Genomic DNA, 27554 nt, shown 5'->3' with positions numbered 1-27554 from the left:
CGAAGCGGTCACACAAAAAATACCAATCTTCTGGCCTATTTTTAAGCCAGTTAGGCAAGTTGGCACGTGCTTGCTGAAGATCTCCACATTTCCTGTAATGTCTGTGCAAATCTACTCTAAATTCTTTGAAGGAGTTTTGCATTTGATGTTCTATAAAATAGTTAAGTCATTGACTGGACAGATCAAGTTCGAAATGAGGCTACAAAAGAATGAAGGAAGAATTAGCATATATGATGTTCACGACTCTTAGTCTACAATTGACTTTAAAAGAACAAACTTATAATTATTTACAACAATTGACTCTTAGTCAATTCTATAAACTCATTTGGAACCTCAGCAAAAGTACGACATCGTACTGGAAATGCAGATCTCACGGCAAACCAATTGCATTACTAAATCGTACAGAATGTTGAGAAAACGACTTTGTCTCCCCTTCATTTATCACGATTGTAATTCTGCCATGTTTTTTTTATGTATTTTTCCAACTCGATGTTCAGCGAATGCTCGGGTTTCCTCCGAGTGGATGCTTATCTGAGGAATAAAAAATTTAAAACAGTTTATGATGTGTTTCAGTTAACAGAATATATTTCAAAATATACTAACCTAAAGTGTCACCCACAGAAGATCTCGTGTTGCCTAGATATATATCCTAGAATTCTTCATCGCATCCTGTTGCCTGTTAAGGGTTGACATCGTATCTATACAAACACAAAAAGACAAAACAATATTAAATTAATATGAAATACATGTAAACAGAGAAAAAGAGAATTGAGTAGATATATGATTACTCATCATCGTAATCTAATTCAAATTATTCATCAGCACTTGAACTGTTATTGGGAGATAATTGTTTTTCATCATCATCGTTTACTCATCATCACCATGTCCAATAATTGGTCTTTCCAAAACTATAGGATCAACGTCAACTCTGCATAAAATAACCTTCTCAATGGTTTCATCCACTCGAACTCCACCAACAATTTCTAGTAAATCTAGTTGTGCATTTTTCAACATCATCCACTTCTACTACATCCCATATTCACTGATTTTGGACTACTTGAACAACTTTCCAATTGCTATCATATTTGACGTCATCAATATAAAAGACTTATTGTGCTTGGATAGCAAAGATGAAAGGCTCACCATGTCATTGTATCGACAATACCAAAAGTGTGATGCATTGATCGATTTGTATCCTAAATCCACATGTGTCCTATTAATTTTGTTGTTATCCGTGTCAAACCATTTACACTTGAAAAAAAAAACACATCTTCTGTTCGCATATTGGAAATCTAATATTTCATCTACAACACCATAGAAATTATTATCCACACTTCTGTTCCCACTGATCTCCCGGCCACTAGGAAATTTCACTGATTAGACATGAATCCATCCGAAAATTTCACTGATTTCAAATACTTACAAAACGAAATCTGTTCACCATTAGTTAATGTATACGTGCATGTGGTTTTATAAATCTGTTATCGACCTGTATCAAGTGTAGGTCCTTTCTTATCTTCAAATCTTGTAAGTCTGATCGAGCGTTCGTTGTATCCTTTGTCTTTCCTTCAATATTTAACAATGTGCCCACCAAATCGTCGCATATGTCTTTTTCAATATGCATTACATCCAATTTATGTCGTAACAATAGTCTGGACCAATATGGAAGTTGGAAAAAAATATTTTTCTTAGTTTAGTTTAGAATTCGTTTTCTTTTTTTATCTTGCTTCGATGGATGTTTGCTAAGCACAGAAAAGTTTAACATATTTATTTGTTGTAAGGTCTCTTCTCCATTCATTACGATTAAAGGAGGTCTACGTTCAACTTTTCTATTATGTTGCCTACTTCGACGCCAACTATGATTCTCTGGAAGATAACATCGATGTTCCATAAATGATATTTTCCCTCTTATCCCAAAGGACGATTTATCTTCTTTGCATATTGGACATGCTTGATAACCTTTTGTACTCTACCCAAATATGTCACCAAACGCAGAGAAATCATTAATCGTCCATAATAACGTAGCATATAGTTGAAAAACTCACCAGTAACAGAATCATAAGTTCGTACACCAATTGTCCATAACTCTTTCAACTCTTCAATCAACGGCTGCAAGTAAAAATTAATTTCCTTTCCAGGAGATTTTGGACCAGGTATGAGCAAAGACATGGAGAAGTTTGTTTCATTCATGTGTTTCCAAGGGGGAAAATTATAAGGAATTATCACCACAGGCCACATACTATAAGAAATGCTTATATTTCCAAACAGATTGAACCCATTTGAAGCTAATCCCAAACGAACATTTCGGGGATCTAAAGAGAAATGAGGAAATTCACGATCAAAATTTTTCCACCCCTCTGCATCAGCTGGATGTCTCAATACATCCTCCTTTTCAACTCGCTTATCTTTATACCATCTCATGTCAGAAGCGTCTTCTTTTGATGCAAACAATCATTTTAATCTTGGTATCAATGAAAAATGATGCAATATCTTATGTGGTATTTTTTTACCCTTGCCATTATTAATTTTGTACCGAGACTCACCACAAACGGGGCATTGCTGCAAATATGCAAACTCTTTCCAATACAATACACAATCATATTTGCACGCATGAATAGACTCATAACCTAGGCCTAAATCACGCAATTTTCGCTTGGCTTCATAAAAGGAAGTAGGAATAGCGGTGCCAGTTGGAAACGCTGCTTTTAACAATTCCAGCAACATATCAAACGATTTGTTACTCCAGCCGTTGAGAACTTTGATATGCATCAACTTCACTAAAAAGTTCAAGGACGAAAATTGCGAACAACCAGAGTATAATTCATTACGTACTTTGGTCATTAAATCCTAGAATAAGTTTGTGATATCACTTTCTTGATCATTAGAGGACATTTCATTCTCAATCTTTTCTTCATTTGCATCTTCGTTTTCAATTGGAACTTGTAAATCGTTTATAAGATTCAACATCTCATTTTCTTCGACAACATTACCCTCTATATTATCTACTTCAACATTCTATATCGAATGAGTTGTATGACTTTCAAAACCTCTAGATAAGTTTACTGGCTCTCCATGATATACTCATTCATAGTATGAGGGAGATATTCCATATGTTAATAGATGTCGTTCCACGATATCTATTTTTTCCCAAATTGAATTCATACAATTCTTGCATGGATATCTTATTCGTCCGGAATCATTAATATGAAACTTCGCCATATCTAAAACTGGGATACTCCTTCTCTATACTCCACTGATAACTTATTCCTAGTCCATTATTTATTCATCCTTAAAAATAAATATTTTCTGACCAACTTATAATCCAAAACAATAACCTAAATTAGAGGACAAAGTACAAAGTCTTTATTAAGCATGATTTTTTATTAATTTAATAAACAATTCCAAGTTTGTTCGGAGAATTTAAAATTTTAATAATTTATAATAGACGATTTGACTTTTTTTGCCCTGTTATTGATTTTTTTGCCCCTGAACGAAGTCCAAAATTAAGTAAATTGTAACATCCATAATCCACCAAATTACATAAATTGTAACATCCATAATCCACAATTCACAATAATCCATTAAATTGCAGAAATTTTCACATCTATTAATGTAAATTAAGTAATCCATAACCTTAAGAATTAAAAGGAAAAAAAAAAACTCAATCCACAACAACATCCACAATCCATAATTCATAATTCGCATTAGATTACCAACATGCTAGAAATTAAATTAGCAATACTAATTACCAACATTACTAACATGCTAGAAATTAAAAACAATGACTTAAATTAATATATAAAATAAATGAAATGGATGTGCACGGACCTTGTTGAAAGCTTGAAAATAAACATCAGAATCGCAAGCAATGAAAGGGGAAGGCGGCGGGCGACGTGAAGGGGGAAGATTATCGGCAGCGCAAGATGAAGGGGGGCGACGGTATGAGCGGAACGACATCGTGAAGGGGGCGATGGCCGTGAAGGGATACCGGCGGGGGAGAGGGAACGACGGGGAAGAGGAAAAAATGGGGGGGTGGGGATTAGAGTTTTAATATAGAGAAGAAGACGAAAAATAAAGGAGAATGGGATCTGATTTTTTACCAGATCCCATCTCGACGCCGTCCGATGGGTGTCAGGAGAGCCGTCTCGTCCTTATGGCGTCGGAGAACACCCTGTCTCCCAATGACCGATTTAGGCGTCGGGAGAGCTCATTTTTCTTATAGTGGATTTTTTTTTTTTTTTTTGCTAATAAAAGCCATTGCTAATTTGTAGTTTTTAAGATCATCCAAACATAACTTAACGATGTGATTATGTATTTCAAACATAATTTAGTGAATAAGACACTTATTACTATCTAAATATCAATTGTTCAAACTTCTCAGTCGAACTAAAAACTTGTCATGGTTAATATTTTGTTCAATGGTTAAGATATTTGTAAAGAAAAAACAACTAAATTTGTTAGTGTCAAATTATGCATTTCTCAAAGTTGGCAGAGAAAGATATGTGACATTGAGATAAATAATTTATTAAAATCTCGTTTGATAATCATTTTGTATCTTATTTTTGTTTTGAAAAATTGAACTTATTTTTTCACAATGACTTTTATTTTTCCTATATAATATTTAAATTCTTAACCAAATTTTGAAGATAAAAATAACTTTTTAGAACTATTTTTTAAGTTTTCAAAACTGGTTTACTAAAATATAAACAAGAAAATTTAAAAGCCAATAAATGAGCCTAATATTTATAGGCTTGGATTATGACATTCACTAAATTAAGATTTTGGCTTTTTTTGTTTCAAAAGTTGAAATTGCGGAGAATTGAGCCATTGATTTTTTACTTTTGAGATGATAATTTTGGAATATTTTTATCCTTTAAATTATACTCATATTTGTATGGTATTTTCGAACTTTCGTATATGAAATTCAATTTCTTCATTTCTTCCTTCTCTCTCACAAAATTTCCAATTCATTAATTCTCTATGTTCTTTTTTTCCGAGTGACGTTGTAGATTTCCAACAAAAATGCAAATACGCTAAGTTTAATAATTTATATCTAATTTTTAGTATTAAAAGGCTTTGATTTTCATGTAAATTCAAGCCTAAATATGAATAAAATACCGATTATCACTTAAAAGATGCAGGATTAGATCTCCAACTCTATAATGATTTTTACAGTTAAAAATTTATAAGGGCATTATAATAGTCAAAATATGTGAAATTGGCCAAAAAAGACAAAAAAAAAAATTTGAAAGCATCATTTGAAGTTATAATGTTGGAGTTGAATGTCTTAAAAATTTGGGGAGGTATTAGATACTTTGCTCATAAGGTGGGTCCATATGATACTTTACTCAATAATTGGTAACTCAATCGCTCCCAATTTTTCATTAGCATTTATTCTTATCCCTGCTGTGACCTTGGGTAGTTCACAAGCCAATCATCATTTGGAAAAAATGCGAACTTTTCAAACATGGATAATTTTCATGGGTTTTTTTAAAAACACTTTTTTCTCATATCAATCTAAAGGGTCCGAAAAATTGAAGGAGAGTATCAAATTAGTTAAATAGTCCATGACTATAATAGTATGCATTTAGATATAGACTAAGAAATACAAACATAGATACGGATACGATACGATACGGGGATACGTTAATTTCTAAAAAATTAAGATACAGATATGTTGAAAATATGTGTGTATATATATATATATAATGTTTAATTAATTGCTATAATACTTATTCTAAGTTTGATTAAAATAGATTAAAAAAAAAGAATGAAAACTTGAAAAAAATCCAGTAACGTCGAGTGATTGTTGAGCGACTAGAGTAGACGGTAGGAAAGAAGTAGAAGATGAAGATTGAAGAATGAAACTGGGGATGAAGGAGATGTGAATCATGATTTCTAATAGTGAGAGAGAATTGAATAATGAAGATTTAATTACATTTCATTGTTTTTTTTAATTTTTTTTTTATGTTTTTATCATTTTTAATTTATTTTGTTTTGGATTGCTCAATTTAAGTGGATTTTTATATTTTGAAGTGATTTTAAAACGGTTGAAATCACTTTTGTCATTTTCAAAATCATCGTGAAATATGTTTAATCCTTCAAAACTAATTTTGATGATATGAACATTGTATTTAGAAGTGTAAATTTGAAAACTAAATTAATTTTAAGTAATTAAAAGTGTGTTTTCGAGTGATTTTAAAAATGAAAAAAATGTGATTTTTGATAATTTTAAAATCACTCCTAAACATGTACTAAAATAAAATAGGGTGTGGGTTGAGCTTAAATTTTGAAAAAAAAATGACTTACTCTTTACGTATCTGGAAGCATATACGCGTATCTGAAAGTTAAAAATAAAAATTAAAAAAATTAGATACTTCAAATCACGTATCAGACACATATCTAAACATATTCGTATTCGTATCTGATACCGATTCTCTGCACAATTAGAAGTATCTATGCTTCCTAGGATGTAGACTATTTTAGTAGGAGAGAGTAAGTACTCGTGGGCCAAAATGAGCTTAGTATTGACATGTGTTGATCTGATATATGAGGTATAGGTTGAATCCCCACCATTGTAATTGTGGGAAATAATAAACAGTTATTTTTCATAAACATGGGTGGGTTATAATAATCCAAACACCCTCATTTGAGGGGGTAAAATTGTAAATTGATGCTTCATTTTAATTTGAAATGAATTTTATAACAAAAGTCAAGGATCAAAATTCTGTTCACATGGATAGACACAAATCTCTCTCGTTCTCTCTCCAACATGCTACCATATAAATAGCCCCACCAACGCCTTCCAATTTCCGAAAATTCTCAGAGGCAAAAATCAAAATTAAAACAGAGATTGGTGAACGGAGCGAAATTGAGAGGTCTCCCTGGAGTTCTATTTGATCTAGCTGCTTACGGACCACTTCACTGCCGCCGCCGCCACCGCCAGGCTCGGAGTTTCGGTCATATTGTAATTCGTTCTTCAGCTTTCTGTGCGAAGTGAGTATCAATCAATTCTCACTTGTCTTCCGTTGCTTTTTCATTTCTCTTGATCGGTTAGTTTGAACTATATGTTCTCTACACTTAATATATTTATCATTTGTTCTTCCTAGCTAATCTTGATTTTCTTTCTGTTTTTACTCGATCATTTACCTGTGTTGAATTGAACTGATCGTGCTGATGGATTTCGTTGCATTTCTCTTTATTTTATGTATTTTTCTTTACAATTTTCTAATACTTGCTTGAGAGCTACCCTAATTTACCGGATGATGCTTGAGTTGTTGTTTCCGCTTGATTTTCTACTTAGTAATCAATTTGTTTGTCTGGCTGTTTCCTCTTTTTCGATTATGCGCGATTAAATTAAGAGTCATTTTGCTTTTATTACTGTTTCGTTTCGTTTCTGGCTAGCATCTAAAATGCTCACGGAAAGTGAAGGATGTGTTCTTCCAATCACCGAAGTATTGCTTGTATTCGTGTGAATGCTTTTGTTCTTTGTTCATTGCATTCATTCCACTTGTATTCGTGTGAATGTCTTTGTTCTTTGTAGATTCCATATTGACACACCACAATCGGCTAAATTTTATGTTTTTTCACAAAAAATTATAGTTTAAACTGCCGTTGTAGTTTAACTTTATTTTTCCTATTTGAATTCCCCTACTTATTCACTTTCGATATCATTAAGAAAGTAATTATACTTCAGGTATCAGTTTATCTAACTCATCCTTTTTTGTTCTAAATCATAGGTCCTTTATACAAAATGATAGGAGCACTAATCACCAGAGGACTCACGTATGTTTATAAGTTATAATTGTACTCTCGATTTATATGTATGAAATTGTTGCTCTACAAATTGTAATTGAGTTTGGACTGTGGCGGTAGGATGATTTTGGGCTATGCCTATCCTGCTTATGAATGCTACAAAACGGTTGAAACCAGCCAGCCAGAGATTGAACAACTTCATTATTGGTGCCAGTACTGGCAAGTTACACAACTCCTCAAATTTTGCAGTAATATATCATTTCTTGATTTTCTAAGTTTCATGTTCATCTCTTGGTGGACGCAGGATTCTGGTGGCTATATTGACAATTCTCGAGAGAATTGGCGATTCTTTTATTTCATGGTAGGCTTCTTCTTTTCTTTTTTTCTTTTCCCTTCAAATTTTAAATATATTACAAATGATATTGGAAATCGTATTGAAAAATCCTTCATTCTTTTAACGAAATTTTTTAATATAAAATTATACTTGGATAGTTAAATTTGAATTGTTTCCTTTTTAGCTTCTTCAAATATTCACATTGCTGCTTTCATAAACAAAAATGTTGATGTATCAATTTTATTAATTAAATGTTGATGAAAATTTTATTAAAAACTCATATAACCAAAGTTTAAAATATCTATGAAAGTTCCTTAAAAATTTATAAAAACAAAATTTAGATTAATAAATGAACGTTCCTTTTTAAATGTCGATCAATCTTTTATGTTATGTTAAAAGTCCTAACATGTAGCAATATTGATAAAAAATGTCAACCACATACCATTCATAAAACCTTGTTCCAAAGCACTTGGTTATTGTATAGGCTTTTTTTTTTTTTTTTTTTTTTGGGCTGTGTTTACAATGGTATAAAACAGGTAAAATCGCACTCAAAGAAAAATGTTGATATTTAGAAATAACTTGGTCACACTCTCTAAAAATTAGTTTTAAATTTTCTTAAAAGAAAAAATTGTTTCATTCTTGTTCCCAAACAAATGTCAAGGTCCTTTTTAGTTTCTAAAAAGTATCTAAATTTCTTTTAATTTGAGAATCTTGAAAGTATTAGGAATAGGTTTTTAATAAAAATAAAATTTAATAAGAGAAAAATCCTACGTCAATCAAATGTCATAAATTTTCAAATCCAAATAAAAGGATAATGATTAGTTGCAGTCTAAGCCACACTCAATTCTTAAGTTCTCCTTCTCTCCACCACACAAAAAATAAAAAAAATAAAAGTATATTTTTAAAAAAACTAAATGGCCACATGTCATTTTTTCATTGGAGTGGGTAATGTTACCATTCTTAAGATCGTATTTTGGTGTCCTATTAGCTTTTTATTATTATTATTATTTTGTCTTTGGTTTGAAGGTTTCCGTTCTATGGTGAAGCAAAGTTGGCATTCTTCGTTTATCTATGGCATCCAAAAACCAAGGTACAAGACTATCCTCAATTATTAGTTACTTTGGTTATAATAAATTATGATTTAAATGATTTATGTATATTTGATAACTATTAGTTTTTTAAAATTAAAGTTTATAAACACGAACTTATAAATATTAGCTTGTTACTTTCGCCTATTAATTTTTATGTTTTGTTATCTACATTTTAAAAATATTTTAAAGGTTTCGTTTGACAACTATTTATGTTTGATTTTTTGTTTTAAAAATATTTATACTTGTTCCCTTTCAATTTCTTTATTATGGTTTTCACATATTTTAAGAAAACACATGAATTCGTAATCAAGTTTTAAAAGCAAAAATTTATTTTGAAAACTTTTTTTTTTTTTTCGGTTTTCAAAACATAGTTTGGCTTTCTAAAATATCACTAAAATTTGAATAACAAAATATCAAAACTTACGATGGAAGTAAGGTTTATAAGCTCAATTTTCAAAAACAAAAAATTTAAAGCTAAAAACCAAATTGTTATAAAAACGAGGCTTAGAAAGTTATTTTTAAGAATTTGTTTTTGCTTTGAAATTTGGCTAAAGAATCAAATGTTTACATAGGAAAAACGAAAACTATGATTAAGAAATCATGGGAAAACATACACAATTTTCAAATACCAAAAATGAAATAGTTATCAAGTGAGACTTAAGTGGTTGGTTTTAATTCTAGTTAATTAATAATTAATTCAATCACGAAGTATAATAATGTAGATTATGTATTAGCAATTTATATTTAGTTCCATAAAAAAGAATATACATACATATTAACGAAAACTTTGAGGAATGAAATTGGTGATTAAAATGTTTGGTAAGCCACGTTGTGTTGACAGGGAGCGAACCATGTGTATGATTCGTTTTTCAGACCATATGTTTCAAAGCACGAACCTGTAATTGATCGGAACTTGTCGGAGTTGAAGCTAAAAGCCAGCGATGCTGCATTTCTCTACTTTCGAAGAGCTGCTTCCTACTTTCAAACTACTTTGTTTGATATATTTTCTAAGATTAATACTGCCACTGCTGCTGCTCCTCCACCTCCCAAGGTTAATTCAACAACTTCCTTTTTCCTTACAATTGTTCCATGTCTTATAATTACAAATTTGGTCCCGTCCTTTTAGAAAAATTAAAATTTAGTCTCTATAATTTTAAAAAGCTAAAATTTAATCCTTATAATTTGATAAAATTCTTATAAATAATCCCTATGGTAGGACATATAAATTTATGATAGAGACTATTTACGAAGGTTTCATCAAATCAATAGGACATTCTAAAATTTTCCAAATCAAGAGATCCAATTTTCCATTTAACCATTTATAGTATTTCAGATTTAGTAAAATTGATTTTAGAAGTGAATTTGAATGTAATTCAACTAGTTTAAATGTACCTCTTTTGACCAAGAGGTTAGATAATCGAATTTATGGTTTTCATCCATATATATTTTTTTTAAAATATCTTAGAAAGGATGTCTTTTTGTTCCCCTTTTTTTTAATGTGGTAAAATGTTTCTTAATATTTAAAAGTTATTGGAAATGCTTTTAAAGATGTAGTTACTTCAAAATATGTGCTTATAGAAATATTTTCAACAATTTTGAAATATTTATTGGTTATTTCAAAAACTTTAATTTTTTTAGAAATTCATTTAAAGATAGTAGTTATTTCGTCATCTTTTTGGAAAAGGTAGATAACAAAGTAAAGAAACTAATAGGTGAAAATAAAAATTTATGTCAAATCATGAATGAGTAATTACATCCAATCTCCAAAAAAAATCTCACATCTTTCTTTCACTATTTCGACCCCGGCGTTGCTTGGTCGGTCTTGTTTCAAACTTTCTCTTTTTGAAATAGAATAAATTTTTAAAAACCAAATAGTTATCAAAAGGGAGTCTTAGAAGCATAATTATCAAGTTCAATTTAAAATTTTCCACACTTCCATACGTGGATTTTGTATCTTTTTCTTAGTTCAATATGGTAAGATGAGAATTCAAATCTTTTAAGTGATAGTATTGAGTCCACAATTTTTATTTGTACTAAAAAATAAAAAAATAAAAAAAAAAAACTTTCAAAAGTAAATTAATTTTAATTTATGATAGAATGAATTAAAATATAAAATGCAATATACATTTTAATTTCTATGTAATTTACAAAAATTGACGTTGAAGGATTCAACTGTATTTGCCCTTAAAACTATGAAGATTTTTATTCAAAAAAGAAAAAGAAAACTAAGGAGATTTAAGGTAGGTTTCACTCTCTCACATCGGTTTAAGATGTTCTTTTTTGGGAACTACTTTTAATATGTATTTTTTTAGCTTTAAGAAAATGTGTTTAGAGGCACTACATTCAAAAGTGATTCTACTAATCACAAATGTACGTATCTTATTACTACACTATGATTTTGTCAATCACTTTTAATTTAAAGTCACTTTTTGGTGGGTAACTTCTCTCAATTGTTACAAAGAGTTTTAGTTTAAATATTATTTTAGTCCTTATATTTTCAATTTTGATTCATTTTACTCTCAATTTTGATTTATTTTTATTCTTGAACTTTAAAAAAGATTATCATTCTTATTTTTTAAAAATAAAAATGAAGGGAGCAAAATGACAACTTTTAAAGTATAGAGATAAAAATAAACTAAAGTTGAAAGTATAGGAATCAAATAAACATTTTGAAAGTAGATGGATCAAAATGGAAAAAAAAAATAAAAATATAAAGACTAAAGTAGTATTTAACTAAGAATTTTATATAATCTAATTTTTTTAAGTGTATTTTATTGGCTAACACTGTCAATTTTTTTAAAAGATAAAGTACTGTCAGAAAATCACATTGAAAATTAAACTGAGACTCTAAAGTAGTAACCCTGTCACAAGTTACGCAAATAGAAAATATTATTTTTCTTTGACAGGAATAAAAGCATAGCGATAGCCTTTTTAAGGAGAAAAAAGAAACTTGCAAAAATGAACATCAAGCATTACATGGAATGTGCCATGATTTGCAAGGATAGAAATATACTTGATATTTAGTAATTCTTCTAAATAGAACGTTATTAAATTGCATAAGTTTAATATTTACGTGTAAATATTGAATAACAAATTGAAGATGTTTTTAGGTTTATTTGAAAATTGATTTTCAAAAACAAAATTTTAATTCTTAAAACCAAAAAAGAAAAACTCAAACAGGTTTTTTTTTTTAGTCATTTAACATGGGAGTGAATTTTAGGGCATGTTTACTGCTCCTTAATAAAATTGTTGTAATTGTAAGAGATTTTTTTCTATTATTCATAATTTATAAAATATTGTTAACTAATTTTCTAAAACATATTTAAATAGACTCCACTTTTTCATATTACAATTGATTGAAAAGTAAACATGGGTTTAATAAAACAGTAAAGCAGAAATTTACTGACGTCTTTTTGGAAATAAAATTAATAGGTTAATTATAAGTGGCCTATTTATTTAATAATATAGAAACAAACAAATAAAATAAAGTTTCTAAATTTTATTATTTTTTTAAAAAAATGTCTTCAAAGAGCTGTTAATGTTCAGTTTATTTTCAGAAAACAAAATCATATCAGTGGTAAAACTCATCGGTCCAGTCATACTAAGCATGGCTCAAAGCATCTTCCTTCAAATCCTGTTAATAAGCTCTACTCTTAAAACAAACAAAATAAATTATATTTTTAAAAAAATAATAAAATGAAGGACAAATTGCAAAACCCAACTATGAAATATAGTGGTAAATGTAATTGCATCCTCAAACTTTTAATTGTAAAAGTTGGACCCACAAATGATTAAAAAAAAATTGAATCTACAAGTTTGAGGGACCAATGTTAACATTTGTATAAGTTTGAGAATTCAATTTTTAAAATTGAAAGTTTGAAGATATAATTACAACGACCACCATACTTTAATAGTGGTTTTTAGGGGGGGGAAAATTCTACTCCCTCACAGTAAAGAATTTGGACTTGAGAACTTTGTGTGCTTTATTAATTCACGTGGCTTTGTGTAGCCCAGTTGTCCTAACAATGTGATACAAATGAGATTACAGCCGCAGAAGCAACCATCATCTCTTTCGGAAAATAAGCAGGAAGAAGATGACGAAGATGAAGCGAAAAACAAATGAGATGGCAATGGCAACGGCGGAAACAATTAAGAATACAATAATAATAATAATAATAATAATAATAATAATAATTGTAACACAAAGAAAAGCAATTCCAAAAGAAGAAAAGCAATTCCAAAAGAAAACTCCATATTGTAAAACCATATTATCAACCCAATAACGAAAACTGTAATAATGAAGATCGATTATATATTAGAAGTTTCTCATCCTCTTATTTCTTTTAACTCCACTCTCTCTAATCTATTTCATCTTGTAAAAGTATATTATTGATGTGAAAAGATTAAATTTATCTAAACCCATCTACTTAACTTTTTAAGTTGATCGGTGATTTAACCAATGTTAAAAGACGACTTTGAGGTTTTTCTTCTTGAAGAGGTCACGCAGTATAAAGCGTAAGTCTCAGATTAAATAAAAAAAATATTTTACACATCTTAAATTGGTATGATCAAGTAATGCTAAACATGACCGTCATATAAAAATGTAAATAATAATAATAATAATAATAATAATAATAAAATATTGCCCCATAAATTTTCACTTAATAAAAAATTCTAAAAGGATATCTTTAACTTCACATACTATGGTCACTAATAGGCCTTATTTATAGATACTATAAGTATTGTCTTCAATGTCCTCAAAGCCACAATAGTAAAAATAGTAATAGTTCAAATTGTCACCATCCAAATCTTTTATATTTTAGAATGAGGCAAATCATTATTATTTTTCAAACTACTAGACGAGTCATTGAAATTTCAGAAAGGCATAAGTCTCTTATGGTCAATAAATACATAAATCTCGAGTTAAAAGTTAGAGCCTTGTCTGAAGGTGTTAGCTTCAATAACATTTTAAAACATTGGACTACACATATTGGAGGAGGTCATGTACATATTGTCATTGAGACCTTCTACAAATTTGTAAGCCCAGATGAGGACTGTTACTAGGATTTGATTGTAACCGGGGCGGAGACTCAAACTTACACCAAGGAATTAAACACTAATGTAATTTTATTAGGCAGAGGAACTTGACTATTACTATGTTATTGGTAAGGGAAAACTAAAATTCTCAGTTAGAAATAGAAAATATCATAAAATTTATAAAGAAAAACAACATCTTCTATTAGTATAACACCTTTGTTTTATAGTCTAAAGAACAAAATCATGAATTACAATATCATATAAATATGGATATGTAGATATATAGCACAATTAATTGCCCTGAGCATTTGGAAAGAGTAAGGAAATAAAAAGAGGAGCTGTAAGTAGGGAGGCCTCAGGCATACCTCTTCAACAAAAATGCTGTGGACTGTGGAGAATAGACATAAACACTTCATATCTTTGAGCTGAGAGTTGATAATACTTCATTATTACTCTCTTTATTTTCTGAGGAATTCCTTCGGAGGTAATTTCTGTAAGAGAAATGGAAAAGTGTTGAAACATCATGGCCTCTTTGATGGAAAAAATTTGTGTCGTGCTCCATAAAGAAAACCAGAGGTTCTTGATTGTTGGTCTTCCGGGACAAGTTAAAAGTTGTGTTCCTCACCCCATAAATGAGTAATACTCACTTGTGAATTTGATTGGAACCAGTAATCATCGTCTACCTGCAAAAAGAGAGCTCCGGGAAAATTAGGTTTCGTTTGATAATCCATTGGTTTTTCGGTTTTTGGTTTTTGAAAATTAAACTTCTCAAATTTCTTGCCATGATTTGCGTTTTTCACAAGTAAAATGATTGAATTCTTAGCCAAATTTCAATAACAAAAAACAAGTTTTTATAAACTACTTTTTTAGTTTTTAAAATTTAACTTGGTTTTTTAAAACTTTAGCAAAAAGTAGATAAAAATGCAAGAAATTTAGAAGTGGAATAAATGTTTATGGGCTTAATTTTTAAAAACTAGAAATCAAAAACCAAATGGTTACTTAACGAAACTTTGAATGCATGACCGCCTTTGGCTTTTAAATTGGACCTACATTATTATGTACAGGTAAAATTCTTTGCATTCCTTGAAATTCTTGGAAAGGAGAAGTACTGTTGGTAAGTATGCTAGGATTCCTCTGCTGTATTGAAGATAGTTTTGCTTGCTTGGAAATATTTTCTTCCCGCCCTTGTTTTGCAGTCCTACAGGCACAAAAAAAATCATCATGTTCGAGATGGATATATACTCGTAAAGCGAAGTGGAAACTCAAGATGAATGTCGTGTAATAGTAAACGAAATGAATTCCGAGCAAGAAGAGGAGGCTGGCATGGAGAGAAGAGCTAAGTTTGTAATATACCTCAAGAGGTACAAATCAATTGGCCCGGTGGTGCTTTTGATGATCAGTCTACACTGCCTCTCAGAAAAACAAGCCTCCTGGTTTATATAGGAAACTTATATATCAGATGCTAATGCTAATGGATTAGAGAAGTTGCCAAAATTTATTAATTTAAGATGATAACTACCTCATCCGGATCGGGCACTTCAATACAGCTAGCTTGGGGGGCTTTAACTGCTATAAGTGTCTGATTCTAATCCAGCAGTTACAGAACAATAGTGAGTTAAAGAGGAAATTGTTAAATTTGTAAATTTTATGGAAATTACCAGAGCTGAAGAAAAATAACCTTAAAGCAAGGAATTCGCAAGATATCTTCTTCTGTTATAAAAAGGTTCCTGGTATATAGTACAAGAGGGGCAAATATTAAAGAAAAAGAAGCAAAATGTAACTTCGATATGAGTAAAAAGATTGACGGGACAATCTTACTTCCTGTGATTTGCATTTTCCTCGAGATTTCTCAGAAGTTCTTGTTTCATCCTGCATAAAAAGCATCAATAAACCTTTTATTTTTCTTTTCTTTTCTTATAAGTAAGGGAAGGAAGAATGGTCTTATTTTCTAAGACCCAACCAACCTTATAAGTTCATCAAGTCTGCGTTCATCTGCATATAAACTTTTAACTTCAGCCTGCAATAATAAGATCACAATATAATGACTAACAATTTAGATTATGCTAACTGTGAGTATGAATTATAGAGTTGTAAGGTGCAAAGCCATTTCTATTATCTATACCAGTAGTAGCATTCTGTCGTATGATATTTTTCATCATATCCATTGGAACTATAAATCTTCAGCAATGTGCTCGATGGTGAATTTACAGTCTCCCAAACAATCAACATGACATAATGTCAGTGTTAATTTCTAAATTCTCTGTTGGTCCCCAATGGCAAATGTCTATACTAGAAAGGTCGGAAAGGGAATGGTACTCCAGAAGTTAGTTAGAGAATGTTGTATATAGATTTTATAGAGGGGCAATGAGCTTGAGATTATATCGTTACATTTGGCGAAAGGTTTGAGCATAGTCATCTCCAATAAATTGAGAAAGTGTTAATAAGGCGAATTGGTGTTCTTTAACTTTCTACTAGTAAATCAAGATTAGATAATAAAATAATCTTCTTATATGTGATAAGCTTCTAACATTTATTACATGTTTGTATGACCCTACTTAAGAAGTAGACCAACAGTGCTGCGGTTCATTAATTATTCCAAAATATGGCTATTAAGTATGATACAGCCTAAAGGATAAAAAGAAGAACTTGCTCCAAGAATCAAATCAAATCTCTTTTATGAATAAAAAGTTGTGAATACAAGAAGATAATTCTCTATTTATAGAGAATTGGAAAACAAACTAATACTAATCTTAATTTAATCAAGGATTTAACCAAGACACTCCAATTTACTCTAATCTTACTGCATCAATTTAGCTTCAAGTATAATGTGACTTTTAGTTCACCTATTTCAACAAAAAAAAAAAAAAATCGATGAAGTTTCAACAATAATTACATTAACGAAACTGAAAGGAAAGCTCAAATTAGAGTCATTGATGTTAAATTCACGTATAAGCATGATAATTTAATTTAAGGCCAGACCATTTCCAATTAAAGGTACTTGGCATTGGATGATACGAACATATAATTAAAACAATATACTTAGTTCTTAAATGTTCAAACATCATAAAGACGGTGCACACGTAAAAGGAACTAACTACAAGATGTGTTGATCGGAGGGCAAAGTATGACCAGTTGAGCTGTGTATTTGTAAAATAATCAATGAATATACCTATCATTAACAAAAGCGAAATCGAAATTTGAAAAATAAAATCTCCAAGATAAAAATGCAAGGCACCTTTAATGTACCAACTTGATCGTTGAGCTCTCGAGGCCCACGCCTCTCGCATCCCCTGTTCACAAGATTTAAAGTAATGCTTACTCAGTGCACGTTGCAGTTTACAATGGAAAATTAAGGATAATGTCAATTTAATTACTTCCAACGTATGTGGTTCGTCGTGGTTTTCTCTATGAGACCAATTCCTTCAAGAACATTTGTAATGTCATAAATCCTCCTCTTTTGAACCTGTATCAAACATTATTCTTAAAATCTTGTTACAAAAGAAATAAATAATTAATAAATCTAAGTATCAAACTTGTAGAGGACAATAATCTCAGCTAATTTGAAGAGCTTCTCTAAGACCTTCCAGACGGGAAAATTAGATTCTATACCTTTAATACGTCTGCAGTTTTATTTAAATCAAGTGTTCCATCTTCAGCCTCCTGAACTAACCTGATAAATTTTTTTGTCAAGAAGCCTGCGGATTAAAATACACAATTTTTCAAATCTCAACGGCCAGGTCCAGTGTGTCTCGTAAGATTTTATTAGAAAATTGTTCACCTCGACTTTACCTAACGAGCTGTCGTACCGACCGTTAGTAGATAGATTAGGACCATCAACAGGCTCTACAACAAAAAGAAAACCCATAGAATAAAAAAAAATTGAAAGAAAGAAACTAAATGTGCATAATGCATAATGAATGGGATGAGGCCAGAAATGAAATGCATATGAGATGAACTCTAACCAGTTGGCTAGAAGGATATCGTAATTACCATCTATTGATTTTTGAGTCCTAGACTTCGAATTTTTCTGTAACTTCGATCTTTTGTTTTGTTTTCCAATGGATACTGGTTCACATGAAGAATCATTAGATCGCATCCTCTGTTCAGAGGCTACAACTTGTCTACTAGCCAAAGCCTCGGAGTCATTAATATCATAAGCTCGTTTCAACTGTCAAAAAAATGTTGGTCCAATAAAAGTTTAGAAAAGAAACAGAAAGATAGAAGTCAAATAGATCGATATTTAGATCATCGGTTCTGATATTAACGAGTTCAAAGGCATTCATAAAATATCGAAAAATTGCCTCGCTAGTACCTCGCGACATTTATGGATAGGATCTTACAGAAAGGCACTCCACTACGCAAAAACCGGAAGCAGATTACAATTGCTAAAATAGAAAAAATCTATTACTAAAAGCTCAAGAGAGACAAACATTAAGATGTGTCCCAAATCTTCACAACTCTAATTAAATTCGAGATAATTCTACTGGTGGAGTAACAATTTACACATTAATTAACAGCTAATCAAATCGAAGTAGAAATCACGATCCAGATTCATAAATTCACCAATCTTTACTCTAAAAAAACCTCGCAAACTCAATAATTGAGTATACACACCGATCTTCGAACTTAAATTAACACTCAAAGAAGATTGATCGCACATCGGGAATCAGAAAACAAACAAACAACAAAACGAAGAAGATAAATAAGAAACTCACGTCTAGTGTAGCAACTGCAGAATGTGCGTCGGTAGCAAGACGGCCGTTGCAATCGTTGGACTGATCCGACGGCGGAGAAGGCCGATGGTACTGAAGGAAACACAGAGGCGGAAGAGCTGGAGCTGAGGAGGAGGAAGAAGAAGAAGAAGAAGAAGACATGTCGCGATGGTGAGAGTGAGAGCGAAGGAGATGAAATCGGAAATCGGAGTGGCGGTGGCGGAGGATGAGATCTTCGACGGCGTTCGACATCGGAAAAGATGGAGGAAAAAGGGAGGGAGATATGGAGGATTTTGAAGATTGGAGGGAAAGAGAGAGAGAGAAGGAAAAAAGAGGAGAGAGAGAGAAGAAAGAGAAAGAGTACGTAGAAGCGGCGAACGAATCAAAAAAGGAGAGAGAAAGAGATGGAATATTGGAATATAAATAATAATATTAATGAGTTAAAAATACCATTTATTCTCTTACTTTTTCAATTTTAGTTCATGTATTTTAAATAAATTCTAACTTTTTTAAGCAGAGGTATATAAGAGCAAACCAACCATCAAACTACAATTTTAATTCCTCATCGATGATGATGGAAAAAAATACTATTGAAAAAATATTTTTTGGAAAAAAAAGTAACCTTAGAAGAATGTCAAAACTGTAATAGCATGAGTAGATTTGTTTTCCTCCAAAAAATATGAATAGAGCAATATTAATATTCATACTGTTGGGCCTTTACAAGCTATTGACAATCGAATCTTTTGGGCGTTGCAAATGAGACTAAGGCCCAAATGAAAAAGAAAACCAATTGTTGCCTTGTGAAAACCATCTGAAGGCAAAACCTTATGCTAAAAGCACAATCCGTGTGAAAGAAAATCTGAGCTCTACACATTGACGATAGGATCTCGTTCAAAGCACTCACAGAAAAGAATTGCTTTGAATGACTACACTAATGAAATTCTTTATTTTCAGATGAACTCAAGAGAGAAAAAGAAAATGGAGAAATGTTGTCGAAATTGCTCGAGGAAGACGAAGAAGCTGAAGAACGGAAACAATAAGATGAAGCAGAGGAAGAGAAAGACAAGAACACCAAGAATTTTACGTGGTTCAGCCTAAAATAGCCTACATCCACGGAGAGGAGCTGATATTAGTCTTGGAGATTATCTTGAATATTAGAGATAAGTTCTTAGCTAGCTATTTTCTTTTCTTTCTATTTTGTACGGTACATAAAAGACTAGCTACAAGTGTATCTATAATTTGTTTTGTGTACAACTGTTTCAATAAACTTTTAGAAGTTGATTTCATCAATTTACATTAACAATCTCCACCTTGAAATTAACTTCAAGGAGTTTCTTTCAGCTCCCCTTTTGCTAACCTTCTTCTCTCAGCTCAAGCCCTATAATATCAAGGCACTTTTAAAGTTTGAGATGAGTGACAGTCTTGGTTAACATGTCGGAGGCATTCTCTGAGGTATGAACTTTTAGTACTTCTATCTGTTTGTTTTCAATCTGTTCTCGTATGAAATAAAATTTCACATCAATGTATTTCGTCGATTATGATATTGTGGATGCTTAAATAGATGTATAATACTCTGATTATCACAGAATATTTTTACTGTATCTTGCTTAAGACCAAAATCACGTAGGGGCCCTTTTAGCCATAACCCCTCATTTATTGCTTCTGAAAGAGCTATAAATTCAGCTTTAGTAGTGGAAAGGACTACTACTGACTATAATGTAGCCTTCCAACTCAGAACACACCTTCCATATAGGAAGATATAACCTGATAGGAATCGCCTTTTATCTAAGTCTCCAGCATAGTCAGAGTCAACATACCTCATTAATTTTGGTTCTTTGTCTGATGCTTGCTAATACAGTAGTTTGGCACCTGAAGTGCCTTTAAGATATCTCATAATCCACTTTGTTGCCTCCCAATGCCTCTTACCCAGATTAGCCATGTACCTACTTACCAGACTTGTAGCATAAGCAAAAATCTGGCCCTGTAGAAATCATTAGGTACATTAGACTTCCCACAACTTGGGATTATGGAATAGTTGACATTATCTTTAAATGTTCAATGTCTGACTCTTTTGGTGAATTTTCTGCTGAAAGTTTGAAAAGATTTGCAATAGGAGTACTGACTGCTTTAGCTTCTGTCATGTGATATTTCTTGAGTAATTTTTGACAATATTGCGACTGATCAATGCTAAGTTTACATGATTTTCTATCTCTGATTATGTCAATGCCCAAAATTCTGTTTGCATTACCCATATCTTTCATTTCAAATTCTGATTTTAGTAGGTCTTTTACTTGATTTAAGTCTTTGATAGTTGTTCCCGATAGCAACATATCATCTATATAGAGAAGTAGATAGATAGGATGTGCATATGTGTTAGTGCTTATATAAACACGGTTATCATAAGAACTCTTAGTAAACCCATTTTTCTATATAAAATCATTGAATCTTCTGTTCCAATAACTAGGAGACTGTTTAAGGCCATAAATTGACCTTTTAAATAGACAAAAATGATCTTCTTTCCCTCTGACTTCATTGCCTTAAGGTTGGCTTGTATAAATGACTCCATCTAAGAAGCCATGTAGAAAAGATGTTTTGACATCAAATTGCTCCAACTCTTGGTCTTATTGAGCCACAATGGACAATAAAAGTTTGATAGATGTTTGCTTGACCACAGGAGAAAATATCTCATTGTAGTCAACACCTTGTCTTTGAGTGAATCCCTTTGCAACCAGTCTAGCTTTATATCTAGGTCCTTGACCATTAGGGATTCCTTCCTTGTATTTATAAACCTATTTGGATACAATTGGTTTGCATCCTTTAAGTAAAAGAGCCAACTCCCAAGTGTCATTTTTAATAAGTGATTCAACCTCCTCATTCATTGCCTCTATCCACAATTTAGCTTTAGGACAACTTACTGCTTCTTCAAAGGTAGAGGGTTCAATTTCATTATTCAGGTCTAAAGCATTTGAAGCTAAATTAATATAGTCATCATATCTTGAAGGGCGGACTATAGTTCTTCTTTGCCTATCTCTTGCTAGGCTATAACCCCTTAGGTCTGGTTCCTCTTGCTTTGGATCAGAAACAACATCTTCTACATCTTCTTCATGTTGAGGTAGCTAATCAAAATGTGATTCTGAGCTTGAGGGATCAGTCGTAGGGTTTAGAACCTGCTCCACCTCAATTGTATCAAACTTTCCTTGAGGTGCTGTAACAATTGAGCTAAGATTTTGCATAAACATTCCAGTCTCCCTAAAAATGTCATCTCTGCTTGTTATACACCTTTTTTCTGTAGGATGCCACAATCTAAATCCATTCACACCTTCAGTGAAACCCAAAAACATATATTTCACTGCTCGGGTAGCCAACTTCCCTTATTCTGATATACAAAACCTATGCAACCAAACACCCTTAGGTTGTTTAGATTAGAAGGATGTTTGGTCAACCTTTTTTCTGAAGTAAGTAGATATAGAGAGGCATGGGGGCATCTATTGAGAGTATAAACTGTATAAGATGTTGCCTCAGCCCAAAACTTCTCAGGAAGAATGGCATCTGATAAAAGGCTTCTCATTCTCTCCATGATTGTTCTATTTAATCTCTCTGCCACCCCATTTTGCTAGGGTGTATATCTGATAGTCTTGTGTCTAATAATCCCCTGTTGCCTATAAAAGACATTAAACTCTTCTGCACATAACTCAAGCCCATTATCAGTCTTAAGACACTTTATTTGGCTATTAGTCTATTTTTCAACCATAGTCTTCCATTCTTTGAATTTATCAAACACCAAATCCTTAGTTTTAAGGAAAAATACCCAACATTTTCTAGAGTAATCATCAATAAAGGTTAAGAAATATGGCTCCGCTCAAGGATTGGAAAGGTGAAGGGCCCCATAGGTTCGAATGCACATAATCAAGGATGGCCTTGGTTGTATGCTGAGCCTTGACAAAACTCTGCCTTGTAACTTTGCCTATCACACAATGCTCACAGAAGGATAGGCTTTGATGAATTTCTTTAGGTAGAATTCCTTGATTGGCAAGAGCTTGTAGACCTTTGGCACTAATGTGAGAGAGTCTTTTGTGCCAAATATCTCCTTCGGTAAGCTCTTTAGAAGTCACAACTAAGGCTGAATGCAATTTTTGAACTCCTTGAACAACATAGACCCCATTTATTTTAATACCTCTGAAAATAGGCTTACTATTCTTCAAAACTTCATAGTAGCTTTCCTTTCCTCTGTATTCACAGTCAATTGAATCAAGCATGCCTAATGAAATTAAGTTCCTCTTCAACTTAGGCACTTGTCTAACATTTCTAAGTAATTTGACTGGCCCATCTTCAAGCTTGAGTGAAACATAACCAATACTAATCACTGGACATGAGTTATTATTACCCATGTATATTGAACCTCCATCCAGATTTTTATATGTTCTGAACCAGACTTATGAGGTATCATATGAAAGGAACACCCTGAGTCTATAACCCAATCTTGGTTCTTATCCGATCCATCATCTACCTTTTGATTTGATGTAGCTAGGGCATCTGAATAGAAAAAAAAGTCCTCATTTACTGAGGCTTCTCCTGACTGACTTGGCTGACTTTTTTGTTGAGGCTGTGTTTTTTATTGTTTATTCTTCTGTTCATTTCTCCATTTCAAGGTTCTACAATCCTTGATTAGATGCCCCAACTTCTTACAATATTTGCATCTAACCTTGGATTTTTCTTTACCTTTTTCTGTTGAATTATGCTTGCCTTTTTCTTTGTTGCTCTGTTTAGACTTCCCCTTAACAAATAAACCTTCAACATTGGGTTTCTCTTCTTTACTGGTTAGAAGCTCCATTTCTCTGATTTTAAGGGCTGAAATTATTATATCGGTTGATAAGAAATCTCTACCATACTTTAAAGTTGTCTTAACATCTTTATAAGAATCTAAAAGTGAGTTAAGAAGCACAAAGGCTTCATTATCGACTCCCATCTCTTCGCCTTGAGTCTTAAATTCAGTTGTAATCCTCTTGAAGTCATCTAGATTTTTTGTTAATGAATTTGAGGAGCTCATCTTGAAGGTGAAAAACCTTTCCCTCAATAAGAGTTTGTTCGGCAAGTTCTTTGTCTCATACAACTCATTTAATTTAGTTCACATCTTGAAGGTTGTTTCTTGGTCAATTACCTGTCTTAATATACTATCTGACAGATTTAGAACAAGAGTACCATGAGAAATTAGCTCCATATTCTCCCTTTCTTCTTCGTTGCTATGATAGGTAGCTTACTTGGATCTTTAAGAGCTTTGTGAGCCCTTTGATACCCCAAAATCGCTTTAATCTTGACTTTCCACAAGCCAAAATCTTCTTTCACATCAAATTTTTCAATACCATATCTTACTACTGCCATTTTTATTTCTTTGATTTCGAAAGCTCCAAGATTTACTTTCTTTTAGTTCTTGACTAATCTTGAAGTTTTCTTGCAAGCTCTGATACCACTTATTGGGCCTTTGCAAGCTGATGACAATCGAACCTTTTGGGCTTTGCAAATGAGACTAAGGCCCAAATGAAAAATAAAACCACTTGTTGTCTTGTGAAAACCAACTGAAGGCAAAACCTTGTGCTAAAAGCACAATCCGTGTGAAAGAAAATATGAGCTCTACACGTTGATGATCGGATCTCGTTCAAAGCACTCACAGAAAAGAATTGCTTTGAATGACTACACTAATGAAATTCTTTCTTTTCAGATGAACTCGAGAGAGAAAAAGAAAATGGAGAAATGTTGTCGAAATTGCTTGAAGAAGACGAAGAAGTTGAAGAACGGAAATAAGAAGATGAAGCAAAGGAAGAGAAAGACAAGAACACTAAGAACTTTACGTGGTTCGGCCCAAAATAGCCTACATCCACGGAGAGGAGCTGATATTAGTCTTGGAGATTATCTTGAGAATTACAGATGAGTTCTTAGCTAGCTATTTTCTTTTCTTTCTATTTTGTAAGGTACATAAAAGACTAGTTACAAATGTATTTATAGTTTGTTTTGTGTACAACTGTTTCAACAAACTTTTAGAAGTTGATTTCATCAATTTACATTAACAATACCAACCAAAAAAAGATCCATAACCCGAATTTCAGATAGAGAAGATTTTGAAAAGATGACCTACAATGCATTGAATTCCATCGTTAAAGGCGGATTTTCTTAGGATGACAATGGCTTCAACTTCCAAGATTTTAGTGACTCTTAAATTTAGTCATTGTATTTTTATAAATTTCAAATTTAGCCATTAAATATTAAATTTTATCGAAACTGATCCGATAATAATAATTTCATATGAAAGGTTCCAAAACTAAAATGAAATAAATTTTAAGGGAGTAGGATGATATTTTAACCTAAATAATAATGATATATGAAATGGAATAAAAAAAGGAGATCTAAAAATAAAGATGGTGAAAATTACATGAACGGTCAAAATGAACATTGCTCAACTGACATAGTGTGTTAACTCAGAAGTTCGATTCTCCACTCATCGCATTTAATTCAATGCCTTAGAGGAAAAGAATCACATGAATGGACTCACCCACATTCGTGTTTTTGGGCGGGAACGGACATATATCAATCAATTCCATTCTCCACTTCCTACCTTATATTATATATACATATATAACCTTATATTATGTTATTCGGTTTTAATATATTTTTAGGATAGTTTTATATCTCCCAATTTTGGGTTGTCTCAATTAATCCTTGAAAATAATAATTTTATCAATTGAAATTTTAAGTTTTCATAAATGAACTAATTTATAAATTAAATAATATAAAAATAGAAAGAGAGAGTAGTAAATAGATAATTACTATTTTTCATTAAATTTGACCTTTTTCATTATTTCTCTATTTATTTAGAAAGAACTACTTGAGAATCTTTCCTTTTACTAACAAAATAAAATCAAGTGAAAATGCTGCAAATCACTAACAAAATTATATAAATTGGTTCACTTACTAAAGTTCAGAGTTTATATTGATATAATTATTAATTAGTTTAAAATTTTAATTGATACAACAACAACGTCTAATAGTATAAATGTATTATTCTGTTTAGAAGTTTAATTGTCTTGACTTTTTCCTTTCCGATCATCATTTAATCAAATAGTCTTGGAACTATTAGATTAATTTGAAAGACGGTGAATTTATAACCTGAGCTAAGATGTGATCTTGGACAAGGTCCTTCGGTCGACTTATCTGATAGAGGTTCAATAGTTTATCATATAAAATACTTCCAAAATAAGGCTGCTATTGGAGATTTCCTTTGATTGGCTTTATATTTTTCTAAGACCTTGATTTATGCAGATGTCTCACGAAAAGCCTTAACGTTGAGTTTAGACATCAAAATATTTTTCTGTAGAATATTTTTCCTTATCTAGAAAAATCTGACATATTGGTTTTGTCTGATATTTTGCCTTAATGAGGCATGGACTATCTTCTCCTTATTTCATTTTCTGATTTCGTTTATAAAAGGTGTAGTTTATTGAAAGTTGTTTTGAATGAGTTAATTTGTATTTTTTAGAGCAAGAGATTTTTTTATCTCGGCCAAACTATTCTATATTGTGTACCTACTTGTTGTTCATTATTCCATTGTACAAGTTCTTCATCCATTGATTGCAACACATTGAAGATTATGAAGCCTTAAAGGGAGTCTAACCCTTAACTGCTAGAGAAAGGATTCCCAGTCTTAGGGGAAGCCTAAAACTCAACTTGAGAGAGGGAGTCCTTCATCTTAGGGAGATTCTAAGATTCATCAGTGAAAGGAGTTCACTGACTCGAAGGGAGAAGTCTCATCCCTAATATCATCGAACTTAGGGGGAGCCTAAGTGAAGGAACTCTTAACGAAGAGCATTCATGAGTACGTTTAGATCTTTCTGATTTTATCGTGACCGAAATACAACACATACATTCTAACATACAGTTATGCAAATTCATACTAATTAAAGGCATGCTTTGAACACTAAAATACAAGGGAAGCCAGTTGAAAATACTCTTAAAGCTTTGGAACTCAAACGCAGCGGAAGACCTCTACGCGAACTCTATCACCCAGCAAACAAGTCGGCTGCAATAGCACGATTGTCTACACGAACGACAACAATGTGAACAAACATGAACAAGTGAACAGCAGCGGGGATGACACCACTAAATGGAGCCCTTGGTATTCTCGGAGTGAGAATCCAAAGAGTGGTTCTTTGATGAATTTGGTAGAGGTTGGAGAAAGAATAAATCGTGTAAACGATAAATAAGTGGGAGAGAAAATGAGCTATCGTATAGCTAAGTGCTTATCATTTAGAAGAAGCTACACGATAGTGTAGGTTTTACTAAGTAATCGTTTAGTAAATGGTAGACAATCGTTTAGAAAACACGGCATACTATGCGATTATTTAGCGCTGGTGTGCGATGTTTAGGCGATGAGCGACGATCGTGTAGTCTCTCAAGCTATGCGATCGTTACGTTTTCACACCGTTTGCCAATTTTTTTGAACTTTTGCAAAATAAAACAAATTTTCATTTTATTCATCGGGTACCATAAACCGAATATGGTTGCTCCCACTAACGCAGGACCGAGAGAAGTTTTAGGTCAATTATCATATAATTAACCAATTTAATAATTAATGAA

At 31.9% G+C, this 27554-nt stretch overlaps 2 protein-coding genes across 2 annotated transcripts; one reads left to right on the top strand and one right to left on the bottom strand.

Annotated features, from left to right (window-relative positions):
• Positions 1-6798: 6798 nt before the first annotated feature.
• LOC120076851 (HVA22-like protein i) lies at positions 6799-13527 on the top strand. Its single transcript, XM_039030797.1, has 7 exons — positions 6799-6996; positions 7740-7785; positions 7876-7974; positions 8060-8116; positions 9116-9179; positions 10022-10231; positions 13229-13527. The coding sequence occupies exons 2-7, from the start codon at positions 7754-7756 to the stop codon at positions 13301-13303; spliced, it is 537 nt and encodes a 178-aa protein (XP_038886725.1). The 5' UTR covers positions 6799-6996; positions 7740-7753; the 3' UTR covers positions 13304-13527.
• Positions 13528-13666: 139 nt separating this feature from the next.
• LOC120076850 (transcription factor E2FC-like) lies at positions 13667-19324 on the bottom strand. Its single transcript, XM_039030796.1, has 13 exons — positions 18933-19324; positions 18208-18385; positions 18007-18060; positions 17827-17912; positions 17592-17680; positions 17453-17507; positions 16182-16234; positions 16036-16086; positions 15896-15944; positions 15737-15802; positions 15571-15647; positions 15268-15415; positions 13667-14900 (listed from the first exon to the last, which is right to left on the bottom strand). Exons 1-13 carry the CDS (start codon positions 19179-19181, stop codon positions 14823-14825), a joined length of 1233 nt encoding a protein of 410 aa, XP_038886724.1. The 5' UTR covers positions 19182-19324; the 3' UTR covers positions 13667-14822.
• Positions 19325-27554: the final 8230 nt, after the last annotated feature.

This window comes from Benincasa hispida, chromosome 4, assembly GCF_009727055.1.
Source record: "Benincasa hispida cultivar B227 chromosome 4, ASM972705v1, whole genome shotgun sequence".
Lineage (NCBI taxonomy): Eukaryota > Viridiplantae > Streptophyta > Magnoliopsida > Cucurbitales > Cucurbitaceae > Benincasa > Benincasa hispida.
This window is presented reverse-complemented; position numbering and strand designations above follow the sequence as displayed.